The following is a 27,571-nucleotide window of genomic DNA, read 5'->3' as shown; positions in this document are numbered from 1 at the left end:
TGTGTGTGTGTTTGTGATAGAGGGAGAGAGAGGGCGGGAGAGAGAGAGAGAGATCTCCGCCACAGTCAAGTGTAAACATTTTTCAAAGTCTCTCCAAGGGGTGATTTATTCATTTCTTATATTTCACCTTTATCTACAGGGAAATATTACTCATGGGGGAACCGTTTCTCTTTTCCATGTGTGCAACCAAACAAAACACCACAAGATTAAATATATAGCTAAGTATTCACAGGTGTCCGTAAAAAACACTTTCTTTTCATTCTATCCTCTGTTCTGTCTTATAGCAAAATGCAATGCAGTAGCTGAGACGGTGACTACTTATTGCTGGATATTTGTCTGGTAATTAAAATGCTGCTTTAGTTAAAATGCAATGACATTTTTGAGACATGTATTGATACTCATCAGTTATAGGTAATTTCTAAGGAATGATTGATGGGTGAGACTTGTGGGTGCTAAATAACTCATACTTAGTGCAAATTATAAAAATAAAAAATAAAGGGATTAGTTTAGCTAAATTTCAGAGACATCTACAAATATAAGGTGAGGTAAAATGTTTAGAAGAACCTTATAGATGAACAGAGGGCATCAAGTTTCAAAGGTCAAATTTGTTTTATCTGTCCCTGCTACTTTAGATGTATATCTCTCCCCCCCCCCACACACACAGAAATTGATAACCTTCATGTGTCCAGAGAAAGTCGACAGACCTCCATGCTCTTTTCCAGCAACACCCTGCTTCACATTCATACAGTTCCACATATTCACACTGGGAGCTGCCCAGTAAAACCAGTCCTTTACTGGTGTTGATTTTCAAAAATAATGCACAGCCATCAGTCATGCGTTAATGAAAATTGAGGATGACGCATAAAGTTTCCAAAAACGGATTTCCTATGTGGTCCTCTTTTGAAAGACAAGAAGGCTAAGAAAACATCGGCTGGCCGAGAGTCGCAGTTCATACCGTAAGAAAACACATCAAATAAATCAGTGGCTACTGAGCAGCTCCACTGCAGCAGTTGGAGGTTCAGTGTCTTGCTCAGGGGAACCTCCACTGCAGTTGTTGAGAGAGGGTTGAGGGAGAGTGTTACTCATTCACTTTCCCCACCCACATTTCCCCAGCTGGTCTTGGGGACTCAAACTGGCAACCTTCTGGTCACAGTCGGGCTTCACACCATCAATCTCTGTAACCTCCGGGCCAGTGGTTCTCAAACTTTTTGCCTCACGACCCCTTGAAACGAAGTGATGCCTAAGGGCTACCGCTGCCCCATTAATCTAATACAGTAGCTGTGCCAGGCAGTAGCCAAGAACATACAGAAGAAACATATTGACCACTAGATACTTTCCCTTAAAGGGATCCTAGGATGTGGCAATTCTTAGTATTTATGGTGATTTTGGTACTTGGAGGTAGTAGAAGTAATCACAGTAAAAAAATGGAGTCATATTACTATGTCATTTCCCCAGAGTCACCAACTATAAAACACGCCCCCTTGTACAAGCCAGTCAGATTTTGCTCCAGTGTCTATGTAGACACTGGACTGTCTGAAATCGACCAATCAGCATCAAGAGGAGGGCGGGCCTTCCAGAATGGCCAGCCAATCAGAGCAGTAGCTCATTAGCATAAGAAGCTGCTTATGTAAAACAACCTATTTTCTTGTAGGTGGGAAACAAACACTGTGAAGTGAAAACGAAACGATTTTTACTCAAAAAAACTCAACAGATGTATTTTATAGACACCAGGTAATTATATAAAATTGCTGAAAAAGCAAATGATACCCCTCCTTTAAAATCCCCAAATTCACATCATTTTATTAAAGTTTGTGGCTGCCTCTCACACAGGGGACCAAACACGACAAAAGAATGAGGCAAAAGCTTGCAAGAGCATCATCGATTAGTTTGGTTGTTTATGAGATTTTCTTTTTAAGCGGCGGGATTTTGCAGATTGGATTTGTGTCCGACAAGCAGAGTTTAGCTGGCTGTAAAGTGTCAGCTACCTTTTGTTAGAGCAGCCTGATCATATTGACTGTCAGCTGCAGCCTCGGGATTTGATCTCTGTGATTTCGGCTCCACTTTGTCATCGTAATCTGCACTTTCTCAACCCCCACCACACACACACATACACACACACACCTCAACTGTGTTGCTCAATACAATGCAATGCAAATGTCAACCAAATGCTGTTACTGGGATAGCAATTATGTTGTAACAAATCCAAATACACTCTCAGTATAGTAGCAAAATGAATGAAATGCAATAACTACTAACCATTAAAAGGTTAAGTTTAAGAAAAATCTTGCTACCACTAAATACCACTCTAAGATGATAACTTCAGTACTTATTACAATATTTAAAGCTGTACTATGCAATTTTCAAATGATGGCGGCCCCAAATGGCAGTGAGAGGTAACTGTTTGAATTTTGAGGACTTCATTACCCAGAAATAAGGTGATGTCAGTGAACTGCCACAGCCCTGACCGGTCTGTGATGCTTTATACCAAAGGAAACCAAAGGGACGAGAGAGGCAAAAGATCTAATGTTGGTGAGTCCAGCTTTCTCTGGACGGAGCGCTCACTGCTGCTGTTTCGCAGACAGTTTGGGATTTCACTTTCAAGTTTGGATTTGTCACCTTGTGGATTTGTTCCTGTGTGGAGAAGATTTCCCACCAGTGATCATACTGACACCAGAATTTAATTTGGGTAAACAGGGTGAATCTACGGTGTCTCAATTAGCGTGGGATGGGACGCTCTTCTCTGCTCCAGCAAGGTTAACAAAATGTCAAGCATAGCAAAACGAGCATGCCAAGTGCAATGATGCTACGTGTTAATAAGAATTTGCCTCGGTTGGTTTGGAGATAAGCATAAGACATGAATAGATGACTGCTAATGTGGAGGGATTTTATGAAGTCAGTTTGTTTGTTGAAGTATCAAGCTGTATTAAGCATATGCATATGAGTACAGAATACAGAGAGCAAGTATAAGGTCTAACAGAAAAAGATAGATCAAGGCTATTTATACAACAGAATAAACAAGTCCATGGGAAAGTACTGATAAAGAGGTAAGCTAGCAGTTACAGAGAAAAAAAGATTACTATGAATCAAAATACTGAGTGGACAGTGGAATATGACTGAGTATAGGGTATAAGCTAAAGCAATAGTAATACATGCACTTACAGGTCAGGCTAGAAGTAATGTCAGCAATTATCATGACTATAAAATACAGACACAGTGTAAAAGTACAGAGTAGCTACAATGTATGTGCAAATAAGGTCATGTGTAACCTTCCTCTACACTAGCATTACCCAGCAAACAGATGTTGAAGAGATGTTGATGTGACGGCACACTGCAGCCAAAATATGGTTCAATCAGGAGAGACTCAAATGAAAACTTTATTCAGAAGCAAAACATGTTGGAAACTTGGTGAAACCCCCTCCCATTCATGAAGTTAGGAGTACATCCGTGAATAGACGTAGGGATTAGGAAGCCCCGCCCCCCTGGGGAGTTCCTCTGGAGCCTCGATGTTGGTGGTGGTGGGGTGGAGGAGGGGCGAAGGTAAGCACAGAGACTGGAATGACAGCAGCATACAGCATAGTTATGTGAGTAGCACAATAGCATAGTAGGTGACGTGTATATACTCTCTGAAAAAGAGAGGGAAGTGATGGCTAACTCTGATTGGTTCTCTGGAAAAAGAGGGAGTGTTCACCAACTCTGATTGGGGTAAAGAGAAACCATGAATGAAACTAGAGAGAGGTGGGTGGGTTTAGGTAGTCTTCCTGATTGAACTTGCGTATAAACTTCACTTGTCACTGCTCATTGGAGTGCTTAATCCTGTTAAATTCACACACAGTTCGGTTATTAAGGAGAGTGACAACCGCAATCTACAACCGAACTAAGTACCTGAAAAATTCAGGTATTGGCTACCAAATTTGAGTGCGGATTCGGTTAGTCAGAGTAGTGTGTACCAGAACCGGACTGGACAACTGGTTGTTACGGGACGTAAGGCGCAACACTCCTTACGTAACATTATCATTGTTAATTTGAAAGAGACGGAGGTCAGGTCTCAAATTTTCTATGTTATGGGGGGAGGGACGATTCACGATCAATACATAACAGCCATCTGCAGCCCAAATCTGTGGTGTAGCCTGACATCTAATGGTGAAACCTAGGGTACTGAACTGGCCATCTGCTATTGATGTCACCACCTGTTGTACTCTATAGAAGGTGACATCACCTGGCACAAACACCAGCCAATAGCAGATGGCCAGTGCAGTACCCTTTTCACCATTAGGTGTCAGGCTTCACCACAGATTTGGATTTGGGGTTTAGTTACTCTTTAATATGAATTTCTACCATGCCATGACATCACACACGGAAAATGTTGTGCTCGTTTGGGTTGATGTTGAATTTGATTTGGACCTTTTTGGGCAATTTGGCCCAAATCAAGTTCTGCACATCACTCACCATCAAACACAATACATCAAGCAGAATAGTCCCAGCTACCACTAGACACACCTGGTCTTGTTACATAAAAATCTTGCATAGTGCAGCTTTAAAGCCGAGCTTAAAACTCTGAGCATTTGGTGAGGAGGCGGTGTGAGGAGGTTCGGTCTATTCTATATCTGAACACAGAAACAAGGCAGTGCAGAGACACACCTGACTCTGGATCTAATGGATGTTCATCATCTCATCGTCGCCACACAACAACGCACTGCAGTGTGAAAGCCATGGGGAATAACAACAGAGAGGCTTCTCTGTGGTAGTACAACTACTCTGAAACTGACTGAACCCCATCAACCAGTTACGGATGAATGTTAGCACCAGGACTGGAAACACACACATTCACACACAAACATATACACAAATGCACAGAACTAACATACACATACTATACAGCTGCACATATACAAACCAATAATCTGGCACATACACACGCACACACGCATACACACACAGTAGAGCTAGCATATACTGTATATATATACTGTACAGCTGCATACACCCAAAACTTGTAACTGCTTGTAACTGCTTACACCCCCACTCACACATACACACACAACAGAATTAACATACACCTACATACACACAAACCAACATTCTTACAGTACATGTGCACACACACACACAAACACACATACACACACACACACACACATACACACACAACAGGACTAAGACACACCTACTGAACCCAAACCAACAATCTTACAGTACATGCGCACACACAGATACACACATACGCACACAAACATACACACACAACAGAACTAACATACACATACTGTACAGCTGTATACACACAAACCAACAATCTTAAAGTACATGTGCACACACACACACACACACACACAGCCAGTAGGGGAAACTGAGAGAAATTATCTCCTCTGCCAACCACCCACATCAGTACTGACCTCCACAGAGTCCCTGAAGGGGGGTTCTGCCATGGCTGTCATTGATCTCCCAACACACACACCACGGGTTTGATCGCAGGTCGGGGGAGGGACGATTCACGATCAATACATAACAGCCATCTGCAGCCCACTGATATAAGAGGCAATCATGTATTGGAAATCGTCCACATTAGGTTTAATTATTTCCAAGCCCAGAGAGATGCTGTCAAAAACAAAAAAAATAGACATGATTTGCACCGCTAAACAGCTGAAACTATTGAAAGCAGAGAACATGGTGTTATATAACCTGTATTCAAAAGGCCAGGACAATTACAGAGACATCCAACCCCTAATGTCTACTGCCTAGTGCCTACACAATCCTCATTTCTCTGTTTGTCAGAAGGTTCAGCACGTCCATGTGCTGACGTATCTCAGAGCCTGCGGCCCTTGTTGAACTGCCATGTCTGAAACGCCTGTGGTAGTCGCATTTATAAAGAGTAACTATAAGTATCTGTGACTACAGGTCAAGAAAGATCAATAATAGCACATCTTCAAAAAGTGAACGTCATGCAAATTCAGGTACAAGAACAAAAAAAATCAACATATACAGGTCTTCCTTATAGTGTTTTTTTCTTGTATCCGATTTTACGTGATATTTGTTCACATTTTGAAGATTATCATGTTTGATACTTTTTATGCACAGAAGCCCTCCCTTCGTTCTTTATAGTTACTTAGCCAGTTTTGGGCCCCTTTTCCTTCCACTATTTCAGTGTTTCTCAACCCGGTCCTTAAGGATTCCTGTCCTGCAGGTTTTAGCTCCAACTCTACTGTTGCACACCTGATTCAGTTAAGGGCCACACATTTTCATGACACCTTAATTGAATCAGGTGTGCTAGAGTAAATTTGGAGCTAAAAGTTGTGGTCCTTGAGGACTGGGTTGAGAAACACTGCACTATTTTCTTTAAACTTTGTTTCAGTGCAGTAGCCTTTGTAGGCCAGCTAATGCTTCTGTTGATGCTAGTTTTCACTGCAGTTGCACTGGAAGATTGATTTTTCCACGTCAAATTTCTCTACAATTCAGATTGCTCGTGGACGTGCATGTTTGGCTATCTAGTAGAAGATTCATTTCAAGTTCCCTGGTTTCCTGATAAGTCTTATAATTAGATTTTGGGTATCCTGGTTTGGTTACCTAAGGTGCATGTCTTCCCTTTCTCTCTTTCCTGTCTCTCTACTCTGGACTGTCAAATAAAGGCAAAAATACCCCAAAAAAATAAGTTTGATCTAGGTTTTGCATATTGTTAGTTGTACTTATTCTTTGTAAGTGGGCTTAAACCTGCAATAAGCAATATCAGACCTTATAACCAATCCTGAAACTAATGTGTGCTATGTGGAGATTTCATTGAGACATAATGATATAAACCAATACCTTCAGCGGTAGAAAAATCTGGCAAAGTGAGACTGGTAAGCGGTGACACCTCTCTATAGGTACGTTTAGCTTAGCTGTTAGCCTTTATGCATGGTGCTTTGCAATGTTTGTCCTTCATAGGCCACTGTAGTGTGGCTTTGCTGTGTGTTATTTACATACGCTTATTACAACTTTAATCCTTTATTAAGGAAAAAAAAAAGAAAACTAGTAAAATAAACGCAAAACCATAACACATAGAAAACCTTTAAACTTGTTGGATGTTTTTTTTTTTACCGATGTGAGGCACTGGTGCACATAAAACCAACACACACATGCACACACACAAATGCCTTTATAGTGTCTCCATTAAGACTAATGATGGTCCAAGCAGCTATCATCTGTAACCTCTGCAGCCGGGTGCCTGCAATTAAGATTTATGACACGCTGCAGGAGTTAATAGGCATTAAATATCTAATGTGTGTGTGACTATAATGTATTATGCCTCAGTTTAGGCCATTGCCCAGTAAGACCTCTGCATGCCTCACAATGCGTTTGTCTTTCTTCCCGTCTTGGGTAAATATAAACGATTATTAAAACCGGGTGTCTCATGGTGATTAATTAATATCAGCCCTGAAAGAATTGTGTTTTGTTTTTGTGCGAACCCACTTGACACCCATTAACACATGAACATGAGAGGAGAGGAAAACACAAGAGAAAAAGCAAACACACATACAAATTCATATTCTTTACATTTTGACCGTGCTTGTAGTGGCATTTTATGAGGAGTCATAGAGTCATTAATGGAAACACCTTGTGTGTTATTTAGCCTGTTATCAAGATGTATCTTTACAAATGTAAACCATCAGTAATCCACAATAAACCTACAGTACAAACAATGTCGTTTTCATGCTCACAAGCATCCCGGAGGACCAAGGGACTCAACAAAATTACTACAGCTTTTTTTTTTTTTTTTTTTTTTTTACATTGACCGGGCTATTCACTTGTTCATTTGTTTGACTCAAGACATTCAGCATAAAGCCTCTACAGAAAACAACAATAAGTCTCTCATCACAGTCAACCTTACGATGTGATTATCTAAAATCAAATCTAGCATTGTTTTGTCAGTTTTGTGTATCTATTTTAATTAGATAATCTTAAAAGCAAGACCCACAGTATACCCATAGGATAGGATTAGGATGTGAGCTTTAATTAAATATCTGTGATCAAGCCCAGAGGTTAGAGAACCAGCTTGCCTATATACAGTATATACAGTATATATATAAGCAATACAAGGTGCTCCTCAAATTAAATAATGATAATAATAAACTTTATTTGTATAGCACCTTACATAAAATGCAGCTCAAAGTGCTTCACAATTAGTAATAATTTAAAAACAAATAAAAAGAGACAGTGTAAAAAGAGAAATTACAGATAATAAAATAGTTTAAAAAAGGAATACACAAAACAAGGGGTGCAATTAGTGATAATATAGCCATAAAACAATTTAATTAAGAAGAAAGGGAAGACTACAAAAAAAAGAGTTAAAATAATAAATAAAGATAGCAAAGATAGAAAATAATTAAGAACGGTAAACAGACTGCAGCTAGTTACAAGCTAGATTAAAAAGATATGATTTCAGTTAGTGTTTAAAAATGTTCAGTGAGCCTGCTGTTCTAACACTTACGTAAAGGAACCTAATCTAACCTAATATGAATTTTCTCTCAGAATAGAATAGATCTTTTTAAAATACCTGGACCTGCAGCCCAATATCAGCCTATGTGATTTTTGCCAGATTTGCTGGTCTGGTTGTTCTCTATATCAGACAACAGGCTGGCATGTGGACAGGAAATTATTTTTCATAAGACCTGATGGACGAGTGAAAACAGGGAGATGAAAACCGTCATAGCAGCAGCGCTCATTATTACACCAAACATCTTTAGGAGCAATAAAGCCTGTATGGGAGGGGAGTGCCCTGTATGCAGATATCCATCCACACTGCTTCATAAGGGAGTGGCAGTGATTACAGTGATGTTTCAGTCCCTGCCTGATGTGGTAATTAAAGCGGCACTATTGTTGGAATTCAAATTTTCCTATATATATACACATACATGATAAAATACGTTTAATGAAGACATTGCTAAAATCTGATTTTGTTTAAGTAGTTCCATTTAAAATTTTTGCAATTGCAATTTCAAAGCTACACCCTTTTTGCAGGCAGTTTCAGACCCTAACCCTCACTAAAGAATTACTGAAATACAAATCCTTGTTTGTGAGGACTTCATTCAATAAATACCCTTTTAAAGGTGCATTAAGTATGAATTTTACTGCCCCATAGCACAAAATGACAATAATACCAGCACCTGAGGTTTCTGTCTTTCAAAACTAACTTTCTGGCCCGTACTCTGTTGTACTGCCTCCCACCCGTCGCATTGTCAACAGCCCAATGATGCAGGACAGTGCTAGGAGCAAGCGACCAATGCTGCAACACATTTCAGCTACGAAGGCTAAAAAGCCTTGTTCTCAAGCAAAAAAAAGCAAATGACAAAGCAGTAGTATTATTCCAGTATTTTGCATGGTGATATATTAGCTCTTCACTAGACGTTTCTGTTAGATCTCTGCTCTAATTAGCTAGCTTACTACTCCTCAGAGACCTGTTGATGTTGTTGTAATTCCCACCGGTCGCCAATAGAGGTAAATAAAAATCACAGATTACTTAATGACCCTTTAAAGCTGCTTGTAGGCAACTTTGGAGAAATGAGCAAGCATTTGAAAGTATACAACAACAAAAAAATCCCTCCTCCTCCCTCTCTGCTCCCTCCCTCCCGTAATGTCAGCAATGACTGTGGATATATTTGTTTTCTCTCTGCAGTTTGCAGGGAGGTCAGAACTAGACTGAAGTATGTGCGCGGGTGATTGACAGGCAGTAGGACAGCCTCCTCGCAGAGAGCTCACCTGATTGGTCGAGGCCTTCCGAGAGCAGTGAGATTTTGGAAAGCCTGAAAACAGAGGCAGGGGCAATCACAGAGGCCCGATCTTCTCTCGCACCATTTGACTTATTGATAGCTAACAGGGTGTTATGACATTTTCACCGAATAACACAAAAACAAACTTGCCTATACCCCAGCTTTAACTAAATACATTCATTTGCAAAACATTGTGAACATAATGCTTATCCTGAGCCACAGTGCACTGTAAAACAAAATCATGAAAACTGAATAATACGGGACCTTTAATGTAATGGAATAGCCAGGGGTCGACTGGACCTCATTACGGGGAACAAGAGTCGTCTTCTCTCAGCCGGTACAGAAACCCAGTGAGTCACATAATGTCTATGATTCCTAATCAGCGTTATTACTATGAAAGCTTTTCTGGCACAGCTCATTCTCAAGGCTGAACCATCCCTAGAACACCCAGCGCACCATTAGCAGAGGCAGCATTATGCCCAATATTGGACCGGTGGACAGGTCATTACTGAAAGGGTTTACCTCTTGTTTTAAACATCGGGCACTTCAGCGGAAATCTTTTGGCCTCTATAAAAGTGACGATCGAAATGTGAGTTTGTATGAATTCTAATTAATCTTTGATCGAATTAATGGCAAACCCATTTGTGGAGGTTAAGAAAAACAATAGCCGCTCTGAGGGCTTCTCAGCTCTGATAGCATAGATCGGTCCGAATGCCACCAGTTTAATCTAATTTCCTCAACATGCCCCGCCAAGGAGGAATGTTCATTTTTCACGATTGTGACACATTGCTGTTTTTTTTTGTTGTTTTTTTTGTTCCTAAGGAAACTTTTCCATTGCTGTGCAGCCATCGCATCTCGAATGAACAGGCAACTGATGGCCGGGCTATTACGACTGTAGAGCTAAGCACTATTGTTGATTTATTTTTAATGAGTTTTCCAATTATGCAAGCAATAATAACCATTAGAAGTCATCCAAGAGAGCCCGCTGTGGAGCAGGCCTGCGTTATGCAGCGGCAGGCTGAGGCGCCTCTCCGGTTTCAGCTGCAGCACAGTGAGACTCTTGGGCCTCGGTTCGAGAAGAGGAATCCTAGGATTCATGTGTATTTGAAAGCACTTTGTGTCCTGTCATTAATATCTCTATATTGTATGCTTTTATTGGAAGAAAAGTTTTGTTTTGCGCAGAAGCTCCCTCCATTTTGCCAAGAACCAGGTCTTTTAACATGAAAAGGAGAGCTATGGGTGAATGTGTATGTGTTCTTGTGTGTGTGTGTTGATTCTTGAGAAGAACATTAATCACTGACTGTGGGCAGACACAGATCAATGTGGAAAGATTTGCGCCAAGCCCCTGCCAGGAGCATTCTGGGTAAGAGTGGTGGAGTGACAGGCTGTAAATCAGAGTTTGTCAGTGGGATCAGCGGTAGGTTTAGCGGCTGACAGCGGTGGAGGTCATGAACACAAATGCTCAAACGCCGAGGAGAAATTCCTAAAAACACACAACTCTTCCTACAGCTCCCTTTCTCTGTCACTTGTGGGTGGTGGAAACCTGCAGGTTAGAGATGTGGGTTTGTGGCTGGAAGGTTGCCAGTTCGAATCCCCAGTGTCTTTGGTAGGCTTTACACGACTGTACATCAGTACGAAGGTCAATATAAAAGGAGAAGTTTGGCGATTGTGGACCTATATATAATTTGTCTCTTACATACCTGTAGTACTTGGACCCACAGACAATATTGGCTCCAGAGTCAGCTGTCAGTTGAAACAGTGAGCTCCGTTGCCTCTTGCTGCTAACAATGAGTCCAAATGGGGTTTAGAGAGTTAAAGCAATATTCCACTTAGTTTTAACATGAGGGTTATTCGGCACTTGACCACCATGAAAACCAGAATATAAACTAATCACCAAGATCAGACGCAGCAGGATGAGTTTGTAGCGTTCAGATTTTTACTTCCCATTCATGGGAATATTGCTTTAAGTTATATTTTCTTAACTGATCCGGGAATTCGAACCGGCAACCATCCAGCGACACGCCCGCTTTTCTAAACTTAACTGTAACGCTCTCCTCTCCCTCAACCACTAGAGCTGAAGTTCCCTTGAGCAAGACACTGAACCCCAACTGCTGCAGTGGAGCTGCTCAGTGGCCAACAGTAGAAGACTGCGGTTGCACTGGGCAGCTGTTTGTACGGGTGTTCGCTTGATCTGTGCAGCGGAGATAATTAATTGTATCAGCTGCACTCTGACCTCGACCATTAATCTAACTGTAGCAGAGAAGATGAAGAGCATTTTGTTGTTTTTCCCCTCCTTCCTTCCATGAGAACATAACAGGACGCCATGTGTTATCTGCGACTGTTTACTCGATCAGAGGTCTGAGCCTACAAGATGCAGATGCTGTTCCGCTCAAACCCATGCTGTAGGGGAGGATCATCCTGCCGTGGAAGATATGCTTTTCTCATTACCGCTGTCTGTACAGTAGCTTGACCCCGGGCTGCGCGTTCTCCCCGAGCCTCCGTCTCCACGAGAAATATTTGTTGCTTTTCTTTTCGTCTCTTTTCGTTATTTCCTTCAGCCGAATCTCAGCGGCGATCGAGGAACATCAGCGGGATCCTAATCGGAAAGACAGAAGCGGCTATTTTCAGCTGCATCTCATTGATTCTGTTTGATGAACATATGTACATGTAGGGCTACACGCATGATTCCGCCTGAGGAGAACTGCACACACACATACATGGAGAGACACATACATAGAGATACGGAGAGAAACGGAGCGAGAGATGAAAAACATCAGACTGTATGTCCATTCATGCACACTCAGACTAATTGCACAGTAGAAACACACAGAGGGTTTTTCTCCATGTAATTGGATATAGGCCTCTCCTGCAGATTAGATTCACTGTAATTAGTCTTCTCATGTGGTGTGAACACAGCCAGCATCTCTACATTTGCAGCATTAAACTCAGCCTCCCTCCTATTAACGCCAGTAAACAATAAGGAGAACAAATCAACACACACATGCGCCTCACACTGCGCGTTATTAGCAAGAATTTACATTTCTGCAGCCATCTATATTTAAATACAAACAAACAAGGGGAAAAATGGCTGTACGCCAGTGATTATCAGAGGCTTATGGTGTGTTTGGGGATTAAAATGGTTAGTGGAGGGAGACAATGGGAGCAGGTCTGGTCCTGGTCTGAGCTGTTTTCTGTCGTGGGAAGCGTTGTCGTAGCGATAAGCTCCCGGCTATTACAGCACCGGCCTGGATCCAGCCTGTCCGCCCGCCTTATCTCCTCCTGCTATAATAACCTAGCCTCACCATCAGCCTGGACATGGATAAGGGTGTCAATGTACTACACTCTAAATGTGTGGGTGTGTGTGTGTCTGTGTGTGTTAGGGTTCAACCAATATGGGATTGAAGCTGCCGATGGCTGATATTTTGTGTTGATGTTCAGTGTCTTTAAATTTGACCATTTTCATGCCAATAAAAATGGCAAAAACAGATTCCTCCAGAGTTTTATTCTTGTCAGGCTGGAAAAGCCTCTGAAACAGCATTTGGACCATCATGGGACACTAAAACTCTCCATTCAAACCCAGGATGATAATAAAACATATTGAATACCTGTGTGGAATCAGATCAAAATGCCACATTCAATTCAGGTTAAAGTAATAATCCATGACACTTTTATATAAATAAATGTCTTCTTTGATAACACAGTGATTCAACTTATATCCAGTTCATGAAAGCTTTTACATTGTCTGTTCTAAACAACTGGTGTCTGGTAGCTCTTTCCTGGGAAAAATCCTCTGCCGCACAGGAAGTGATGCGTTTTATGTTTCCAGTTTGTTTGAAATAAACAGAAGAAGAAGAACTGGGTAGTTAGCATGAGCAGTGATAGCCACCATGGCTGAACAGACAAAGAACAGAGCGCCACCTACAGAAACTCAAACTAACTGCATCAACAGAAAATCCAAGGAAAAAGACGTCACAGTACTGGACACACTGTTTGATTGACAGGTGATGTCTGGGAAGTGCAGAAACACCACAGCAATGAGCGCTGAGCACCAAAGATGGAGACAAAAGAAACAAAAAAACAAGGATCTCAAGGATTACCACTTAAAGGGCTTCCTATAGACAACCAGTGTAGTATTGATCAATTGTACAATAAATATGCAATCAATCAAACGGCATCGTATCAGAGGTGGACCACACTGACTGGACCAGATCTCCAATATCGGCCCCATATATCAGCATATGGACGCGTGTTTATGCATGTGCAAAGTTTCCCTCTGCTGGAGTTTCCTCTAGAAGTCCTGTCTAATCGGTTTGCAGCTGGAGTCAGTCATAATTGCTGTACACGGACTAGTAAAAGGGAAACTGCAAAAACAGATGTCCTCATGAATTAGTGAGGCGCCTATGAAAAATTAACTGATGACCTAGGATAGAGAGCCGGGGGGGGGGGGGGTTGTGCTCATTTCATTCTTTCTTCGAGATGCAATACGCTGCCTCTAGTTATTGTTTTCACTCTCTCTCCCCGTCCAGCTGCAGCAGGCTGTTTACAGACTTGGCAGATGAATAGTGATGGAGATGCGCTTGTCGAATAAATAATGACGTAGGCTTATAATTGGCTCCATTAACGCTTCAATCTCATGGCAAAACAGTGGAAAAGTGGCTTTGGATTGGTTCTGATGACTGCAAAATACTGTATCTGACCACCACCACCTCCATCATATCTGCTTCACTAAACACAGTGGGACTTCATGTTCCTTAAAGAGCAACTAAACTAAACCCAAATCTGTAGTGAAGCCTGACACCTAATGGTGAAAAGTAGGGTACTGAACTGGCCATCTGCCATTGGCTTATCTTTGGTGTCAGGTGATGTCACCCTCTATAGAGTACAACATGGTGGTGGTGACATCACCTGGCACCAAAGACCAGCCAATAGCAGATGGCCAGTTCAATACCCTACTTTTCACCATTAGATGTCAGGCTTCACCACATATTTGGATTTGGGGTTTAGTTGCTCTTTAACAATTTATTCCTGGTGTCCTTTTCCTTATTGTGCCCATTTCGCGTTTCACAACTTTCATTAGCTATTTTCAATCAGCTTCTTTCTTTTTTTAAACTCAAGGTCTTAAGGGACCCCAAGGACCCCAAACCCAAATCTGTGAAGCCTGACATCTAATGGTGAAAAGTAAGGTACTCACCTGGCCATCTGCTATTGACTGATCTTTGTGCTGACTGATCTTTTGTGTGATCTTTGTGCCAGGTGATGTCACCACCTGTTGTACTCTATAGAAGGTGACATCACCAGGCACCAAAGATCAGCCAATAGCAGAGGGCCAGTTCAGTACCCTACCTTTCAATATTAGACTTCACCTGAAATTTGGCTTTGTGGTTTAGTTTAGTAGTAATTTTAACAATTTCCTAAATTTGGCTTTCTGAAACCGGTAGATAGCCTGTTGGTGAATATTGCTGCTGTTGATGGTCACCAACATCCTGCTCTTCATCAAACACAAGCCATGAGTCTCAGTAACGAGACGACCGACTGAGGAGATCAGCAACAAGTCTGAGGAAATGGCATTCGAGTCCCAGTCCATTAATGGGCAATGTCAGTCCTTTGTATAACGAGGCATAATTGGAGGCTAATGCCTGTTGATGGTCTAATTAACAATGCGAGGTTAATGTGTATGGATGGATACTAATGATGTTACGGGCCTGCTTTTGGCTCACGCTACATCACTGGACCACTGAAGGCACCTGAGCCAAAAATGAGCCTCCGGAGTGAAGAAAAGCAACTGAGGCCACTGTAGTTCAAACAGCTCCTGTTATTACACCATGGGACGGGAGTTCATGAGTACTAAGAATGTGTGTGTGTGTGTGTGTGTGCGTTGAATAAGTCATGACACTAGTGTTGTAAAATCCAAAAAGCATCAAACTGATCTCCCCGAAGTTTCATCAGGCTCTGAATTCATTTTACTGATTTTTTTCTGTTTATTTTCATTAATGCTGCCCAATTAGTGCTTTGCAGGTAGCTGTGTTAACTCATTATAACGGTGAAGCGTTATGAAAGGCAACACCAAAGGAGCAGAAAATACATGATTATGACTATTCTGACAGATTGTGGGTGGGGCCAGAGGCTCTGATGACATTTATGTATCAGTCTACAGGCAAATCATGTATTTCTTTTTTTTTGTATGGACCTTTTCGTGTTTTCGTCTTTGCTCCTTGGGGAAGTACGTTTCTTATGTGTTAGTTTGAGTAAGGGGAACTATTATTATTATATATAGTCTTTTTTTATTATTATTATTATCACTGTATTGCAATCAGCATTATTATTATTTTTTTTAACTTTAAATTCAGTTACTGATATTTGATTTATTTACGAAGCTTATGTTATGTTCTGTTTTGTTATTATGTAAAACTAAGACATTATATTATGGTTAATCGGCCTGACAAAGAAAGTACAGGCACAAATGAAATGTGTTAATAAATCAAATGTAATAATAAAAACAAAAAAAAGAAAATACATGATTTGCCTGTAGACTGATACATGAATGTCATCAGAGCCTCTGGCCCCGCCCACAATCTGTCAGAATAGCACGACCCATCAATCACGTTGCTTGGAGTGTGAACGCATGGTGAGTCCTTCAGTCGGTAACACAGCGCCTCAGTGTGTTTGTGCCCCACCTGGATTCTGGAGCAATTCTTCTGGCCAAGGTCAGTGCTGTTACGGTTCCAGTTGGTACCAAAACACCATCGATCAGCGGTTGTCGAATTATACATCGCCTCGTAACTTCCCTTCACATTTGTAACTGCTGCAAAAGTTTGAGTTATTTATCACATTTCCATCAACACCCCCTCGCTATCAAGACCGCAGTCGGCGTCCGGAGAATGCCAGAAATCTCAGCGGCCAATTCTTTTACCCAATCCAATGATTTAACTGCTGTTTTTAGCCACTAATTTATTGCATTCATAGACTATGCAGTCTCTGCAGAGAACTAAATAATGAAACTGTGCAACATGCTGTTTAACCGCAAGTTCCATTCATTCTTTTTTTATTCATTCATTTCAGTGCAGAGACCTTCATCACTCTCCTACGCACCTGTCACCTCGTATTCAGGTGCGTAGAAAATCTCTTGTTGCATTCATTCACTTTTTAAAATTCTAAACCCATTCCATTGTGAATACACTGATGAATAAATGGTAGCGGTGATTCTATGTAGAAGATTTGCACTTATGCGAGGTAATACGCTCAATTTACGCTCGAATAGTACTGCCGCACCTCTTTGTCTGTGATGCTGATGTATTCTTTAAGTCTGGTAATAACAGCCATGACATTTATTCGCCGGACTATTTATGGCTGGTTAAATCTTTATTAGCGGACTCCCACCATCTTGCTGTCCAGATTGCTTTTCAGTGAAGGGGGTGTAAATAATCCTTAGGCCATTACCGACACACTCCTTCCCCGTTTCTAATCACACACACGCCCCAAAAATGCAAACGCACCCACGCAGGGTCCACTCACACACACACACACACACACACACACACACACACAAGCACGCATGCATGTTGATGCCGATACATACACACACTCACACAATGAAACACAAAGCAAATCCCCCACAGTTCATTGCGTTCCTTGTCATGTTTTGCATTTACACTAGGGTTAGACTGATGTGGATTTTACTGTAAAGGCTGATGCCAATATCTGAATTTTTGGGATTGAAGCTGCTGATATTTATATGTATATTTATATACACTGCCCGTCAAAAGTTTGGGGACACCACACTTTTCTTTATTTTTACAATTTTCCACATTTTAGAATAATAGTAAAGACATCAAAACTATGAAATAACACAAATGGAATTATGCAGTGACCAAAAAAGTGTTAAACAAATCAAAACTATCTTATATTTCAGATTCTTATATTTCCTTTGCCTTGATGGAAAGGCAAAGGCTTTGGAAAGAAATTCATACACAGGATCAACTTCACTATTTATATTTGTCTAAGAAACACATTTCAAGCATTTAAGCAGAAGCCTTTAGATCAAAATGGCTTTATGATAATGAAAAACATTCAATCAGGTGTGTCCAAACTGTTGGCAACATATACACTGTTGGCAGTGTATATATTTATTTATGTTTAAATTTGACTGTTTGCCAATCATAAAAAAAAAAAGAAAAGCCTCTGAAACAGACCATCATGGGACACTAACATCAGTCACTAAGTTTGCTTTATGAGGGAACTTTGCGCATTCGTTTGCAGTTCAGTTGCTTGATCTAAGAACGCAAAGTTTTCACCATAGTCACTAAGAAATGAATGCAAATCAAGCGGTGGCACAAAAAGAGCACTGCACAAGCAAACAGCCCCCTTCATCACCAATTAAAAGTGCAAATAGCTTCTGCTGTAAAACTAATCCATCAAGGCCGGCAGCCTGGTGCCCTAAAGCCCCTTTATAATTGATCTGATCTGGATTCTAAGATGAAACCGCTCCTTTGCTTCCTGACTTGCTGGTGACTCTGCTGTGTCATCAGTGATAACAGCCATTCTGAATGGCCACACTGCACACAAAGTCTTCACTCCACCCTGTGAATTGTGTCTCAATTTGCAAAGGCCTCACCAAAAATAAATATGTGGGCAAAATAATGAGATTTATATATAATTGACATATGCATGGACATGACAGGCTTCATGTTTTGACCAGTTAGTTAGGCAGCTTTCCACTCACAGCACATGGTGAGTGAGTAGTATGAATTTCTGAATAATAGGAACCTGAAACTATCCATTAAAGCCCAGGATGCTAATAGTAAAACATATGGTAACCCTTTAAATTACAGGCCAATAATTACACAGTAATGACCGGAAATAACTAAGTAAAATAGATGTAATAACTAGTTATAGCATTAGAATGATAGGTAATTACTGAGTAATTTACAAGTAAAAAAAGGTGCTTTTACCAGTAATTGTATTAGGTAAGTGACACTATACACTTTTGAAAAAGTAGAAAGGTGCTGGAGGTGAAGGATGAACTAGTTGAAAAAGGAAGAAACACATTGTCTCCGTTGCTTCCATTCATTACAGAAAGTGACACAACAGGGAAACAATGTTTTTTCCATTAGGTTTTCATTTGCTGATAATGTAAAATACCTACAATAATACATTATATATATATATTTTTTTTATATATATTATTATTATATATGTTAGAAAAGACTCAGTACTGATTATGCACAATATTCACATAGGTATACAATCATACTTTCATTTTTTTTACATAATTACCAGTCATTCTAAAGAGTTATTACATCCATTTTACTTGGATATTACTTAGTTATTTCCAGTCATTACTACATAATTAAAGACCTGTAATCTAATGGGCTACCAGACATATTCATTGCGTACTTGGAATCTGATCCAAATGTCTCATTAGAATCAATTCAGGTTAATGGCTTCCCATAGGCAACCAGTGTATTGATCAATTGGACTGGACCAGATCTTGTTTTTTAATAAAAGTCTGATGCAAACTGACATGAATCGGTCTAACCCTAATGAAATGTGGTGAAGAAACATATCAGGACAAGCGCTGTTTTATTATATATAGATATACTTTTATTAGAAATATGACACATTCATTTTGTGCTCTGAAAACTGTACATTAACAAAGAGGCGACCCCAGGGAAATAAAAAGGGGGAGTGGAGGGTGGAGGGGAGGGCGGGGGAGGGAGGGGTCGGGGGGTCAGAGGTCGGAGGTCGGGGGGGTCGGGGGGGGGGTCGGTGGCAAAGTACAGATCCGAGGGGGGGAGTGACCGCTTGGTGATATCAAAAAACACACACTGTTACACTGCGATACAGAACACTTGGGAGAGTCCAGTACCCTGAAAGAAGGGGAGTGGGGGGGGGCGGGTGGGTGCGAGGGAGGGGAGGGGTGGGTGGGAGGGGGGTCAGTATCCGAATAATCATGTTTCATATTTATAATAATGATAACAACTATCCCCAAGCACAGTAAGAAAGATATTTATAGGCTAAAATCCATTCTGTAGAACTCTGTTGAAATAATTACAATGCTGTACATCAGGACTCCAAAAGAGCCTTGTGCTTTCCTCTGTGTGCGACCATCACCCCCCCCCCCCCCCCATTGACTCGCCATATATAATCACCATACCATATATATTTATAGATCTATTCATTTACTCATCTGCCATGACTCAACGGAACTCTTCACACACACACGCGCACACTCACCGAGACACGAGCACCTTTACCACGCCCTCCCCTAACTTGCATCTTCAAAAAAAAAGGAATCCACCGTGTTTGGCGATAAATGTACCAAGCCTGCTTGTACATCAAGCGACCGATCCGAACGGCGCGTAGTCGTCCACTTGGCTCCTTTCCGCGTCTCTGGGCGGCGGCCATGTTGTCTCTCTGTATCCCGCGTCGGCGTCGAGGTTGAGGTTGCGCTTATAGAGAGCGTCTCGGCCTGCTTTTGGGCTCGGAGGGATGTCTTTGAGATTGGGAGGGGGTAAAGTGGGGCGGAGGTGGAGCCGAGAGACGGGTGTGTGTGTCGGGGGGAGGGGGGGATTTGGGAGACTCGAACCCCCTCGGTCATTTTACCCCCGTTTCCAGGTTGCAAAGTCTTATCTACCCGCTCCTCCAAGCCAAATACACCAGTGTCCATCAGAAGAGGAGGAGAGAGAGCGGAACAGTGATGCCATGACACTTTTAACAGTGAAAAAAAAACAAAACAATAAGAGACATAATCATGATTATCACGTTATAACCATTTAATACAAGGGGGGCAAACACTGCATGGGTTACCTTTTGTTACGCTGTTTATTACATGACTGTATGATACACATACAGTAGCTGAATCTGCTGCGAATGGCAAAAACCATGTCTCCCATGTGTGCCAACTTGACATCCGAGACCGTATATATGAAGATGAGCAGTGTTCAGTTTTTTTTTGGGGGGGGGGACAGAATTCACAGACAAAAAAATCTGTTCCGACATCGATTGAAACGACATAGAAAGAGTCACTGCGCGCCCATTCTATCGTATTGTGACGCTTGTTCATCGCTCTCTCTCTCTCCTCCTCGCTCTTTCGCCGAGTCGGCTCGGTCCGGCCTTATGTAGAAAAACGGGAGCGGGGGCAGTGTGGTGTGGTGTGTCTGCATGTCTGCGTGGGAATCGGGGCGTCGGGTGCTGCGGGGGCTCGCCGGCTCCGTCACACCTCCGTCTGCAGGTCCATGATCTCCTGGCCCACCAGGGGGATGGTGGCGCTGGTCTTCTCCCACTCCACCGTCTGCATCTCCAGAGGGGAGGCGGCCACCGTCTCCAGGTCCTTCCTCACCCAGGACGGCGGGGATTGGGGCTTCCTGATGCCCTCCCAGGCCCTCTTGCTGGGGGTCTGCTGCTTGTCCTAAAGGGAGAAAAGGGGAGATGCTGGAGTACTGGAGATCGTTTTAAAGGAAAAATTCCCCCATCGGACCCTCTCACACTTAGATATCATTAATCTGTGATGTTTAATGCATTTCATTCTAGCATAAATTATGTTGAGTGACAGTAGGCTCCATGCTAACACTTTAGCATACACTATGTTGGGTGATAGTAGGCTAGGATACTCTGAAACTGTTAAATATAATCAATCAGTGATGTTCAGTGCATTCCAGGAGTTATTTTGTGATGAAGTGTTGTAATTTACCTTTTTGGTGTACCCACTTTCCCTCAACCTGCCTCGTCTACTTCTACATCAGTTACTGATTTCCTATGTTTCCCAGAATGCCTTTCGACAACACCCAGAGAGGAGGCATGAACTTTTTTTTTTACAATCAAAGGTGGTGTATGGGTACATAAATATAGCTAGCTAGCTAATTAGACTCAAAACACAACAAGTCTTGTGGCTGCATTGCATTCTGGTCTATTGAGGAAATTGGTCTCTCTCCTCTTCTACACTGGATTTCTCCCTATATGATTGTTGAACGTCTCTTGGTGCAAAATGGCGGCTCTAGAAAGAAGCCCTCGCTCTTTGATTCTGAGGGACTGACACCAAAACCTGACGTTTACCCTTGATGTTTTAGATAGCTGAAACTTTCTGCTATCAAACTCCGTCGTAGCTGCACTGAAAATACCTGGACATGACATTACATTGTACCTACGTTTGGCCAGTTATCCGCGGGAACAAGAAAAATGCACCATCAAACAACAAAATGGGTCCAGAAATGCAAGGTACATCACAAAGCTGTTTTTAACAGTGTTAAAATGTGTACTTGACTTAGTTGTAAAATTAGTCTTTATTTAAACATCTAACATCTAATCTGGATGTCCTGGTGTCTCAGTGTTTACCACTGGCTTCACAGCCACAAGGTTGCGGGTTTCCTGGTCCTCTCTGTGTGGAGATTGCATGTTCTCCTCCCACAGTCAGGTGGATTGGAGTCCGCTTGAAGGACAAATCCACCCTAAAACACTTTCACGCTGTTAATAACAGCTATTGGTGATGTACCTTGCATTTCTGGGCCCATTTTGTTTGGCGGTGTATTTTTCTTATTCTCGTGGATAACTGGCCAAATGTAGACAACTTGACGTCAGGTCCAGATATTTCCAGCGCAGCTACAATGGAGTTTGATAGCAGAAATGTTTTTTTTTCCAGCTATCTAAAACATTAGTCCCTCAGAATAGACAGACAGATAGAATCCACCAATCCAGCTGGGAGGAAACCCAGGAGAACACAGGGAGAACATAAACTCCACACAGAAAGGACCGGGAATCAAACCCACAACCTTCTGGCTGTGAGGCCACAGTGCTAAACACTGAGACACAAGGACGCCCTTATTTGAGAGATGTTAATACAAAAGAAAAATTACGCCCCCCAAACTTAATTTGCTCTGATGCCGACGCTGTACGCAGACACAAAAACATCCAATCTTCTAAATGGCTGCACTCAAAATTGAACGGGCAACTCCGCTCAAGTGTGGTGATTTGTGCTGATGATAAGAGGAAAGATTGAAAGAATGAGTACAAGATCAGAAAGAGAATCATAAGAGAGAGAAAAAAAAGAGAAGAAACTCCTTACACTCATGTTGGTCTTGTCGCTGCTGGCGGAGGACACGCTCCATCTTTTGGCGGCCTTGGCGTCGACGGGCGGAGACTCTCTGTCCTTGTCGGCGCTGTGAATCTTTCTATTCAGGTCCTGGAACATGTCCTGGTGGCGCTTCCGGGTGTGCATGATCTTCTGTCACGGGAACATCACACGTCAGCGTCAACAAGGCATTACGGCACGAGACACTACCGTCAATCCCGCATCACCCCGCTCACATTTAATACAGCAGGACTTATTCCCCCAACACTGCAGTCGCACTCATAAAGCTTGGAAAACAAAGCGATTATGCAAAACTCTAGAGCTGTAGGAGCAGTTAAGAGACATATCAGCCTTTCGGTAAACTCCGGAGAAATAAAAAGAGACTAAAATTACCTCAAAGTCGAGCTCGGCGTAGCGCGATTTTCGTCTCTGCGGGGGGCGGGGGGGGGGAGAAGAGATGAGACAGAAAGATTAAAGATGCGTTTCGGTGTCATGTGCCTTTGTGAGCAGACAAGAAGAAGAGTTCTGTATCTCCACGTCGGTAAAAGAAAGGGTGTTTTTTTTTGTCGTCGGAGAGCAGTGAGTCATGAAGGGAAGAAGCGAGGCTTGGCGCTGGCCGCGCCGACCCTGTTGGCGTGAGTTTGCAGTTAACAGCTTGTGACCGAATGACCTTTCGGTCCTCCGTCATGGAGCGGCGAAGGAAAACCTGACCTTCGGGCTACTCGGTTGCCGTGGCAGCTGCCGCCTCGCGCTGCATTGTGGGAGCGTGTTTTGCCCTGAAGTGAAAAGACACCAGCAGGCAGATGTCCTGCCCGCTGTGTGCTGATCAGTGTGTGTGTCTGATCCTGCCACTGGTGTCTGCACTAGGAGTGAAAACTAACCTTTTTTTTTTTAAAGATGGTATACTTTTTGTTGCAACTGTAATGGTGTTTTTGAATGAAATCAGTGGGGAGGACAATCTCAGACATCGCTGATTGGATTTTTGTTTTAACATTGTTTCCTATTTTGCTTTATTGGACAATTATTCAGTTGAGAGAGACACGAAAGAAGGGAGAGAGAGAGTGGGAGATGTGGCAAGGTTTCCCAGGCCAGATTTGAATCCAGGATGTCATTCTCACAGCCAAAAGGTTGTGGGTTCGATTCCCGGTCCTTTCTGTGTGGAGTTTACATTTTCCCCCTGTGTTCTCCTGGGTTTCCTCCCACAGTCAGCTGGATTGGAGACTCTAAATTGTCCTTAGCAACACTAGTGGTTGCCGAGGTGTTAGCTAAATTGGGTCCTAAGACACAAAGCCACCAAGATGCATCATACTGATCGGACTTTTGGCAAAACCTGGGAATGATGAATCTCACTATTGTATTGTGACATTTTCAAAATTACACTGATTGGCCCAAGCAATGTTTGTGCGTCCATGTGTTGTGTGATATCTCTAAACAAATAGATGAAGGCCCCCAAAGGTGTATTCTCCTTGTGTGACATCATCTACGTTCATTTACATAAAAGAAGAGGCTGATGGGAGTTGTGTGAAAAATCTCAGCAAAGGTGAAGATTTATAGTTAAATTTTCATAATGATGCAAATTTTATGTTTAATAATTAGATGCTGATAATAAAGAACAGACATGATTTATAGAAAATGACTGCAGTTTGATTGTAGAGTGATGTAGTTTGATAGTGTTCAGCTATAGAGGAGTGATGTAGTTTGATAGTGTTCAGCTATAGAGGAGTGATGTAGTTTGATAGTGTACAGCTATAGAGGAGTGATGTAGTTTGATAGTGTACAGCTATAGAGGAGTGATGTAGTTTGATAGTGTTCAGCTATAGAGTGATATAGTTTGATAGTGTTCAGCTATAGAGGAGTGATGTAGTTTGAATGTACAGCTATAGAGGAGTGATGTAGTTTGATAGTGTGCAGCTATAGAGGAGTGATGTAGTTTGAATGTACAGCTATAGAGGAGTGATGTAGTTTGAATGTACAGCTATAGAGGAGTGATGTAGTTTGAATGTACAGCTATAGAGGAGTGATGTAGTTTGATAGTGTGCAGCTATAGAGGAGTGATGTAGTTTGAATGTACAGCTATAGAGGAGTGATGTAGTTTGAATGTACAGCTATAGAGGAGTGATGTAGTTTGAATGTACAGCTATAGAGGAGTGATGTAGTTTGAATGTACAGCTATAGAGGAGTGAGGTGTCTACTGACTCACTGCCATAGTAAAATATTCAAACTTAACAATGAATGAAAACAGTTTCTGCAAAAACGTCATCAGATTAGAAAACATCTATCATAGCTTTATATGCATGTCTTATTCTAACGTATGAGGTTGTAAATATGTTACTGGTCTTACCTCCAGGGAGCTCATGGACAGTGTGGAGACGGTCTCGCTCTTGGACATCATACCCGAGTTCCCAGAGTCCCCTCCGTCACACATGCTGTTGGCCATCTGGGAGTCTCTCTGCAGGTTGTGGACGGGCGAGTCTCTCTCTGAGCAGGACACGCTGACCTGGTCGGCGGGCAGGCTCTTCAGGCCAAAGCCGGGCACCGGTTCGCCGCTGGCAGGGTTGGCCAGGTGGATGAGCCTGGTCTGGGGCAGCTGCTCGATGCTGATGTTGTACTTGGCCGTCTGGTCCTCTTTGCCCTTGGCCGGCTTAAGGGTGCCCGTGTTGTTGGTCGGCAGAATGACGTATCCTGGGCCGGTGCCGGCGCCTTCGGAGCCGCTGCCCTCCCCGTTCCCCCGGGGCAGTTCTCCGTCCAGCTGCTTGAAGAGCTCGCCGTCGCAGATGTAGATGGACTTGGCGCCCGGCAGCTCGGTGCTGATGCCCTTGGTGGCGCCCTTCTCCCTGCGCAGCGTCAGAGTGTGGCTGGTGTAGTCGGCCACGTTCTGGAGGTGAACCTTGGCCATGCTGGCCGGCATGGTGTTGAAGTTGGAGCCCTTCTGCAGGGTGAGGGTCCCGGCGGAGGCCTTCTCCTCCCCTTGGAGAGACGAACGCTTCAGGGTACCTGGACGAGACAGAAAGACAGGACACCAGCTTTTATTAAAAAATCTGATCTGGTCCAGTCGGTACCGTCCAGCTCTGATATGATGGATGCGATACAGTTTGATTGATTACAAATTCATTTATATATCTGATTAATTTAACACTGGTTCCCTATAGGAAGCCTTTAACCTGAATTAATGCTGATGTGATGTTTTGGTTATTGAGTATGCATTCCATACTCATGGATGAGCTTTATTCTTATTATTATGGGTTTCAGTGGAGAGTTTTAGTGTCCCATGGTCTAAATGCTTTCCCACCTTAACATGAATAAAATTTGAATAGTTGTATTTTTTTGGCATGAACATCGTCAAATTTAAAGATACTGAATGGGTCAAAATATTGGCGGATTTGTTTGAATCCTACTGGGAATGGTAGTACAGGCGCTAGCAAGTTGTTTTTTGTTGACCAACAATTTCAATAGACAGGCATCACTGACACTGTGCTCGCCTAGAACTTGTGACCCGACCCCATTTCACCATAACCACTGTTGGCTTGTGGCGGACTGCATATCCCATACCGAGTCCAGGCTGGTAAACAACATCAGACAACGCTGTATCCGAAACGACTAAATATCTCACGATCGCTCGCCACGCTCCCTCCCACTCGACATATACAAAGCAAAGAAAAAAATCATTTCTCTCTGTTCTTTTCCATCTTTTCTCAACCGGGTCCTGTCTGTGTCTCAATAGCTTTTCTGCTCCAGATGCTTTTCTTGATATCCTGTCTCAAGAGATAATCAGATTTCTACTCCCAACGGATATCAGAGGAGAGCCGGTATCTGATGCCGCACTGTCGGGAGGGACTTAATTATACAGCAGCGGTGTAGGAGAGACTCAGACAGCCCTATTTATCTGCATATTACTGCTCAGCACACGTTCATCCCACTCCCAACAGCCTGGGATAAATTGCGTTATGCAGCAGTAATGTGCTGTATGTCTTGTCAAAACAGCTTCTCGGCGAAGGGGGAGTCTGCTGTGATGTTGATTGTAAGTACACGAGTACAGAATTGAAGGGGAACATGCCTCACATCTGTTCTGACAATGCTGAGGAATTTGAAGTAGTCCACACAGACACAGAGCGGGAAACACAAAGAGACAGCTGCGCCTTCTGAATGGCGGCGTTCAAAGTAAAATCCCACACACGTAAATGCAAACACACTCTAGCTGGCGCTTACCTGATCTGCAAGCCATATCAACGTCTTTTTCAAAGTCAGTCTGGGGACAGGAAAAAAATGCGTATTAAAAAGTGCAAAAAAAACCCCAAAACATCAATATTCAATAGGGATGGGACGATATATCGAAATTCAATATATCGCGATACAAACGTGACAATACATATCATGGGGCAGAAAAATCACGGTATTAGCTCCATTTTATTCTGCTGTAGTAATCACAAGCTTCACAAGCTCTCCATGGAAATTAAATTGTTTACATTCTAGCAAGCCAATGCCTTTGCTAGAAAGATTTGTGGCTCAAGAAATAAACGTAATTCTGCGCAGTCAAATCGTGAAGCACATACCGCGTATCGAAACGTATCGTGAGATAAACATATTGTCCCATCCCTATTCAATAGTAAAACCTGTAGGAAGAAAAATAAGAAATTCTCCCAAAATAACATTCTAATATTCACACCATGAGCTGAGCGTGGCCATTCTGGAAAGATCCTCCTGAATCTCCGTTAGCGTCCTCCTGGCGGTCGACCACGCGACACTTGACTGCCTCCTGAACCTGTAGCAC

General features: G+C 42.4%; 1 protein-coding gene across 1 annotated transcript in view; it reads right to left on the bottom strand.

Annotated features, from left to right (window-relative positions):
• Positions 1-20,952: 20,952 nt before the first annotated feature.
• Positions 20,953-27,571, bottom strand: part of adgrb1a (adhesion G protein-coupled receptor B1a) — a 77,044-nt gene continuing 70,425 nt past the window's right edge. Inside the window, exons 27-32 of the mRNA XM_071902064.1 lie at positions 27,467-27,562; positions 27,010-27,049; positions 25,145-25,797; positions 23,197-23,232; positions 22,798-22,956; positions 20,953-21,147 (exon numbers count right to left, since the gene is read on the bottom strand). Coding sequence (XP_071758165.1) covers positions 20,953-21,147; positions 22,798-22,956; positions 23,197-23,232; positions 25,145-25,797; positions 27,010-27,049; positions 27,467-27,562 — 1,179 coding nt within the window. The remainder of the gene's footprint in view (positions 21,148-22,797; positions 22,957-23,196; positions 23,233-25,144; positions 25,798-27,009; positions 27,050-27,466; positions 27,563-27,571) is intronic.

The sequence above is a fragment of the Centroberyx gerrardi genome, chromosome 12 (genome assembly GCF_048128805.1).
Source record: "Centroberyx gerrardi isolate f3 chromosome 12, fCenGer3.hap1.cur.20231027, whole genome shotgun sequence".
In the NCBI taxonomy this organism is placed as follows: Eukaryota; Metazoa; Chordata; class Actinopteri; order Beryciformes; family Berycidae; genus Centroberyx; species Centroberyx gerrardi.
Note: the sequence above shows the minus strand (reverse complement) of the source record. Positions and strands in the feature narration are given on the sequence as shown.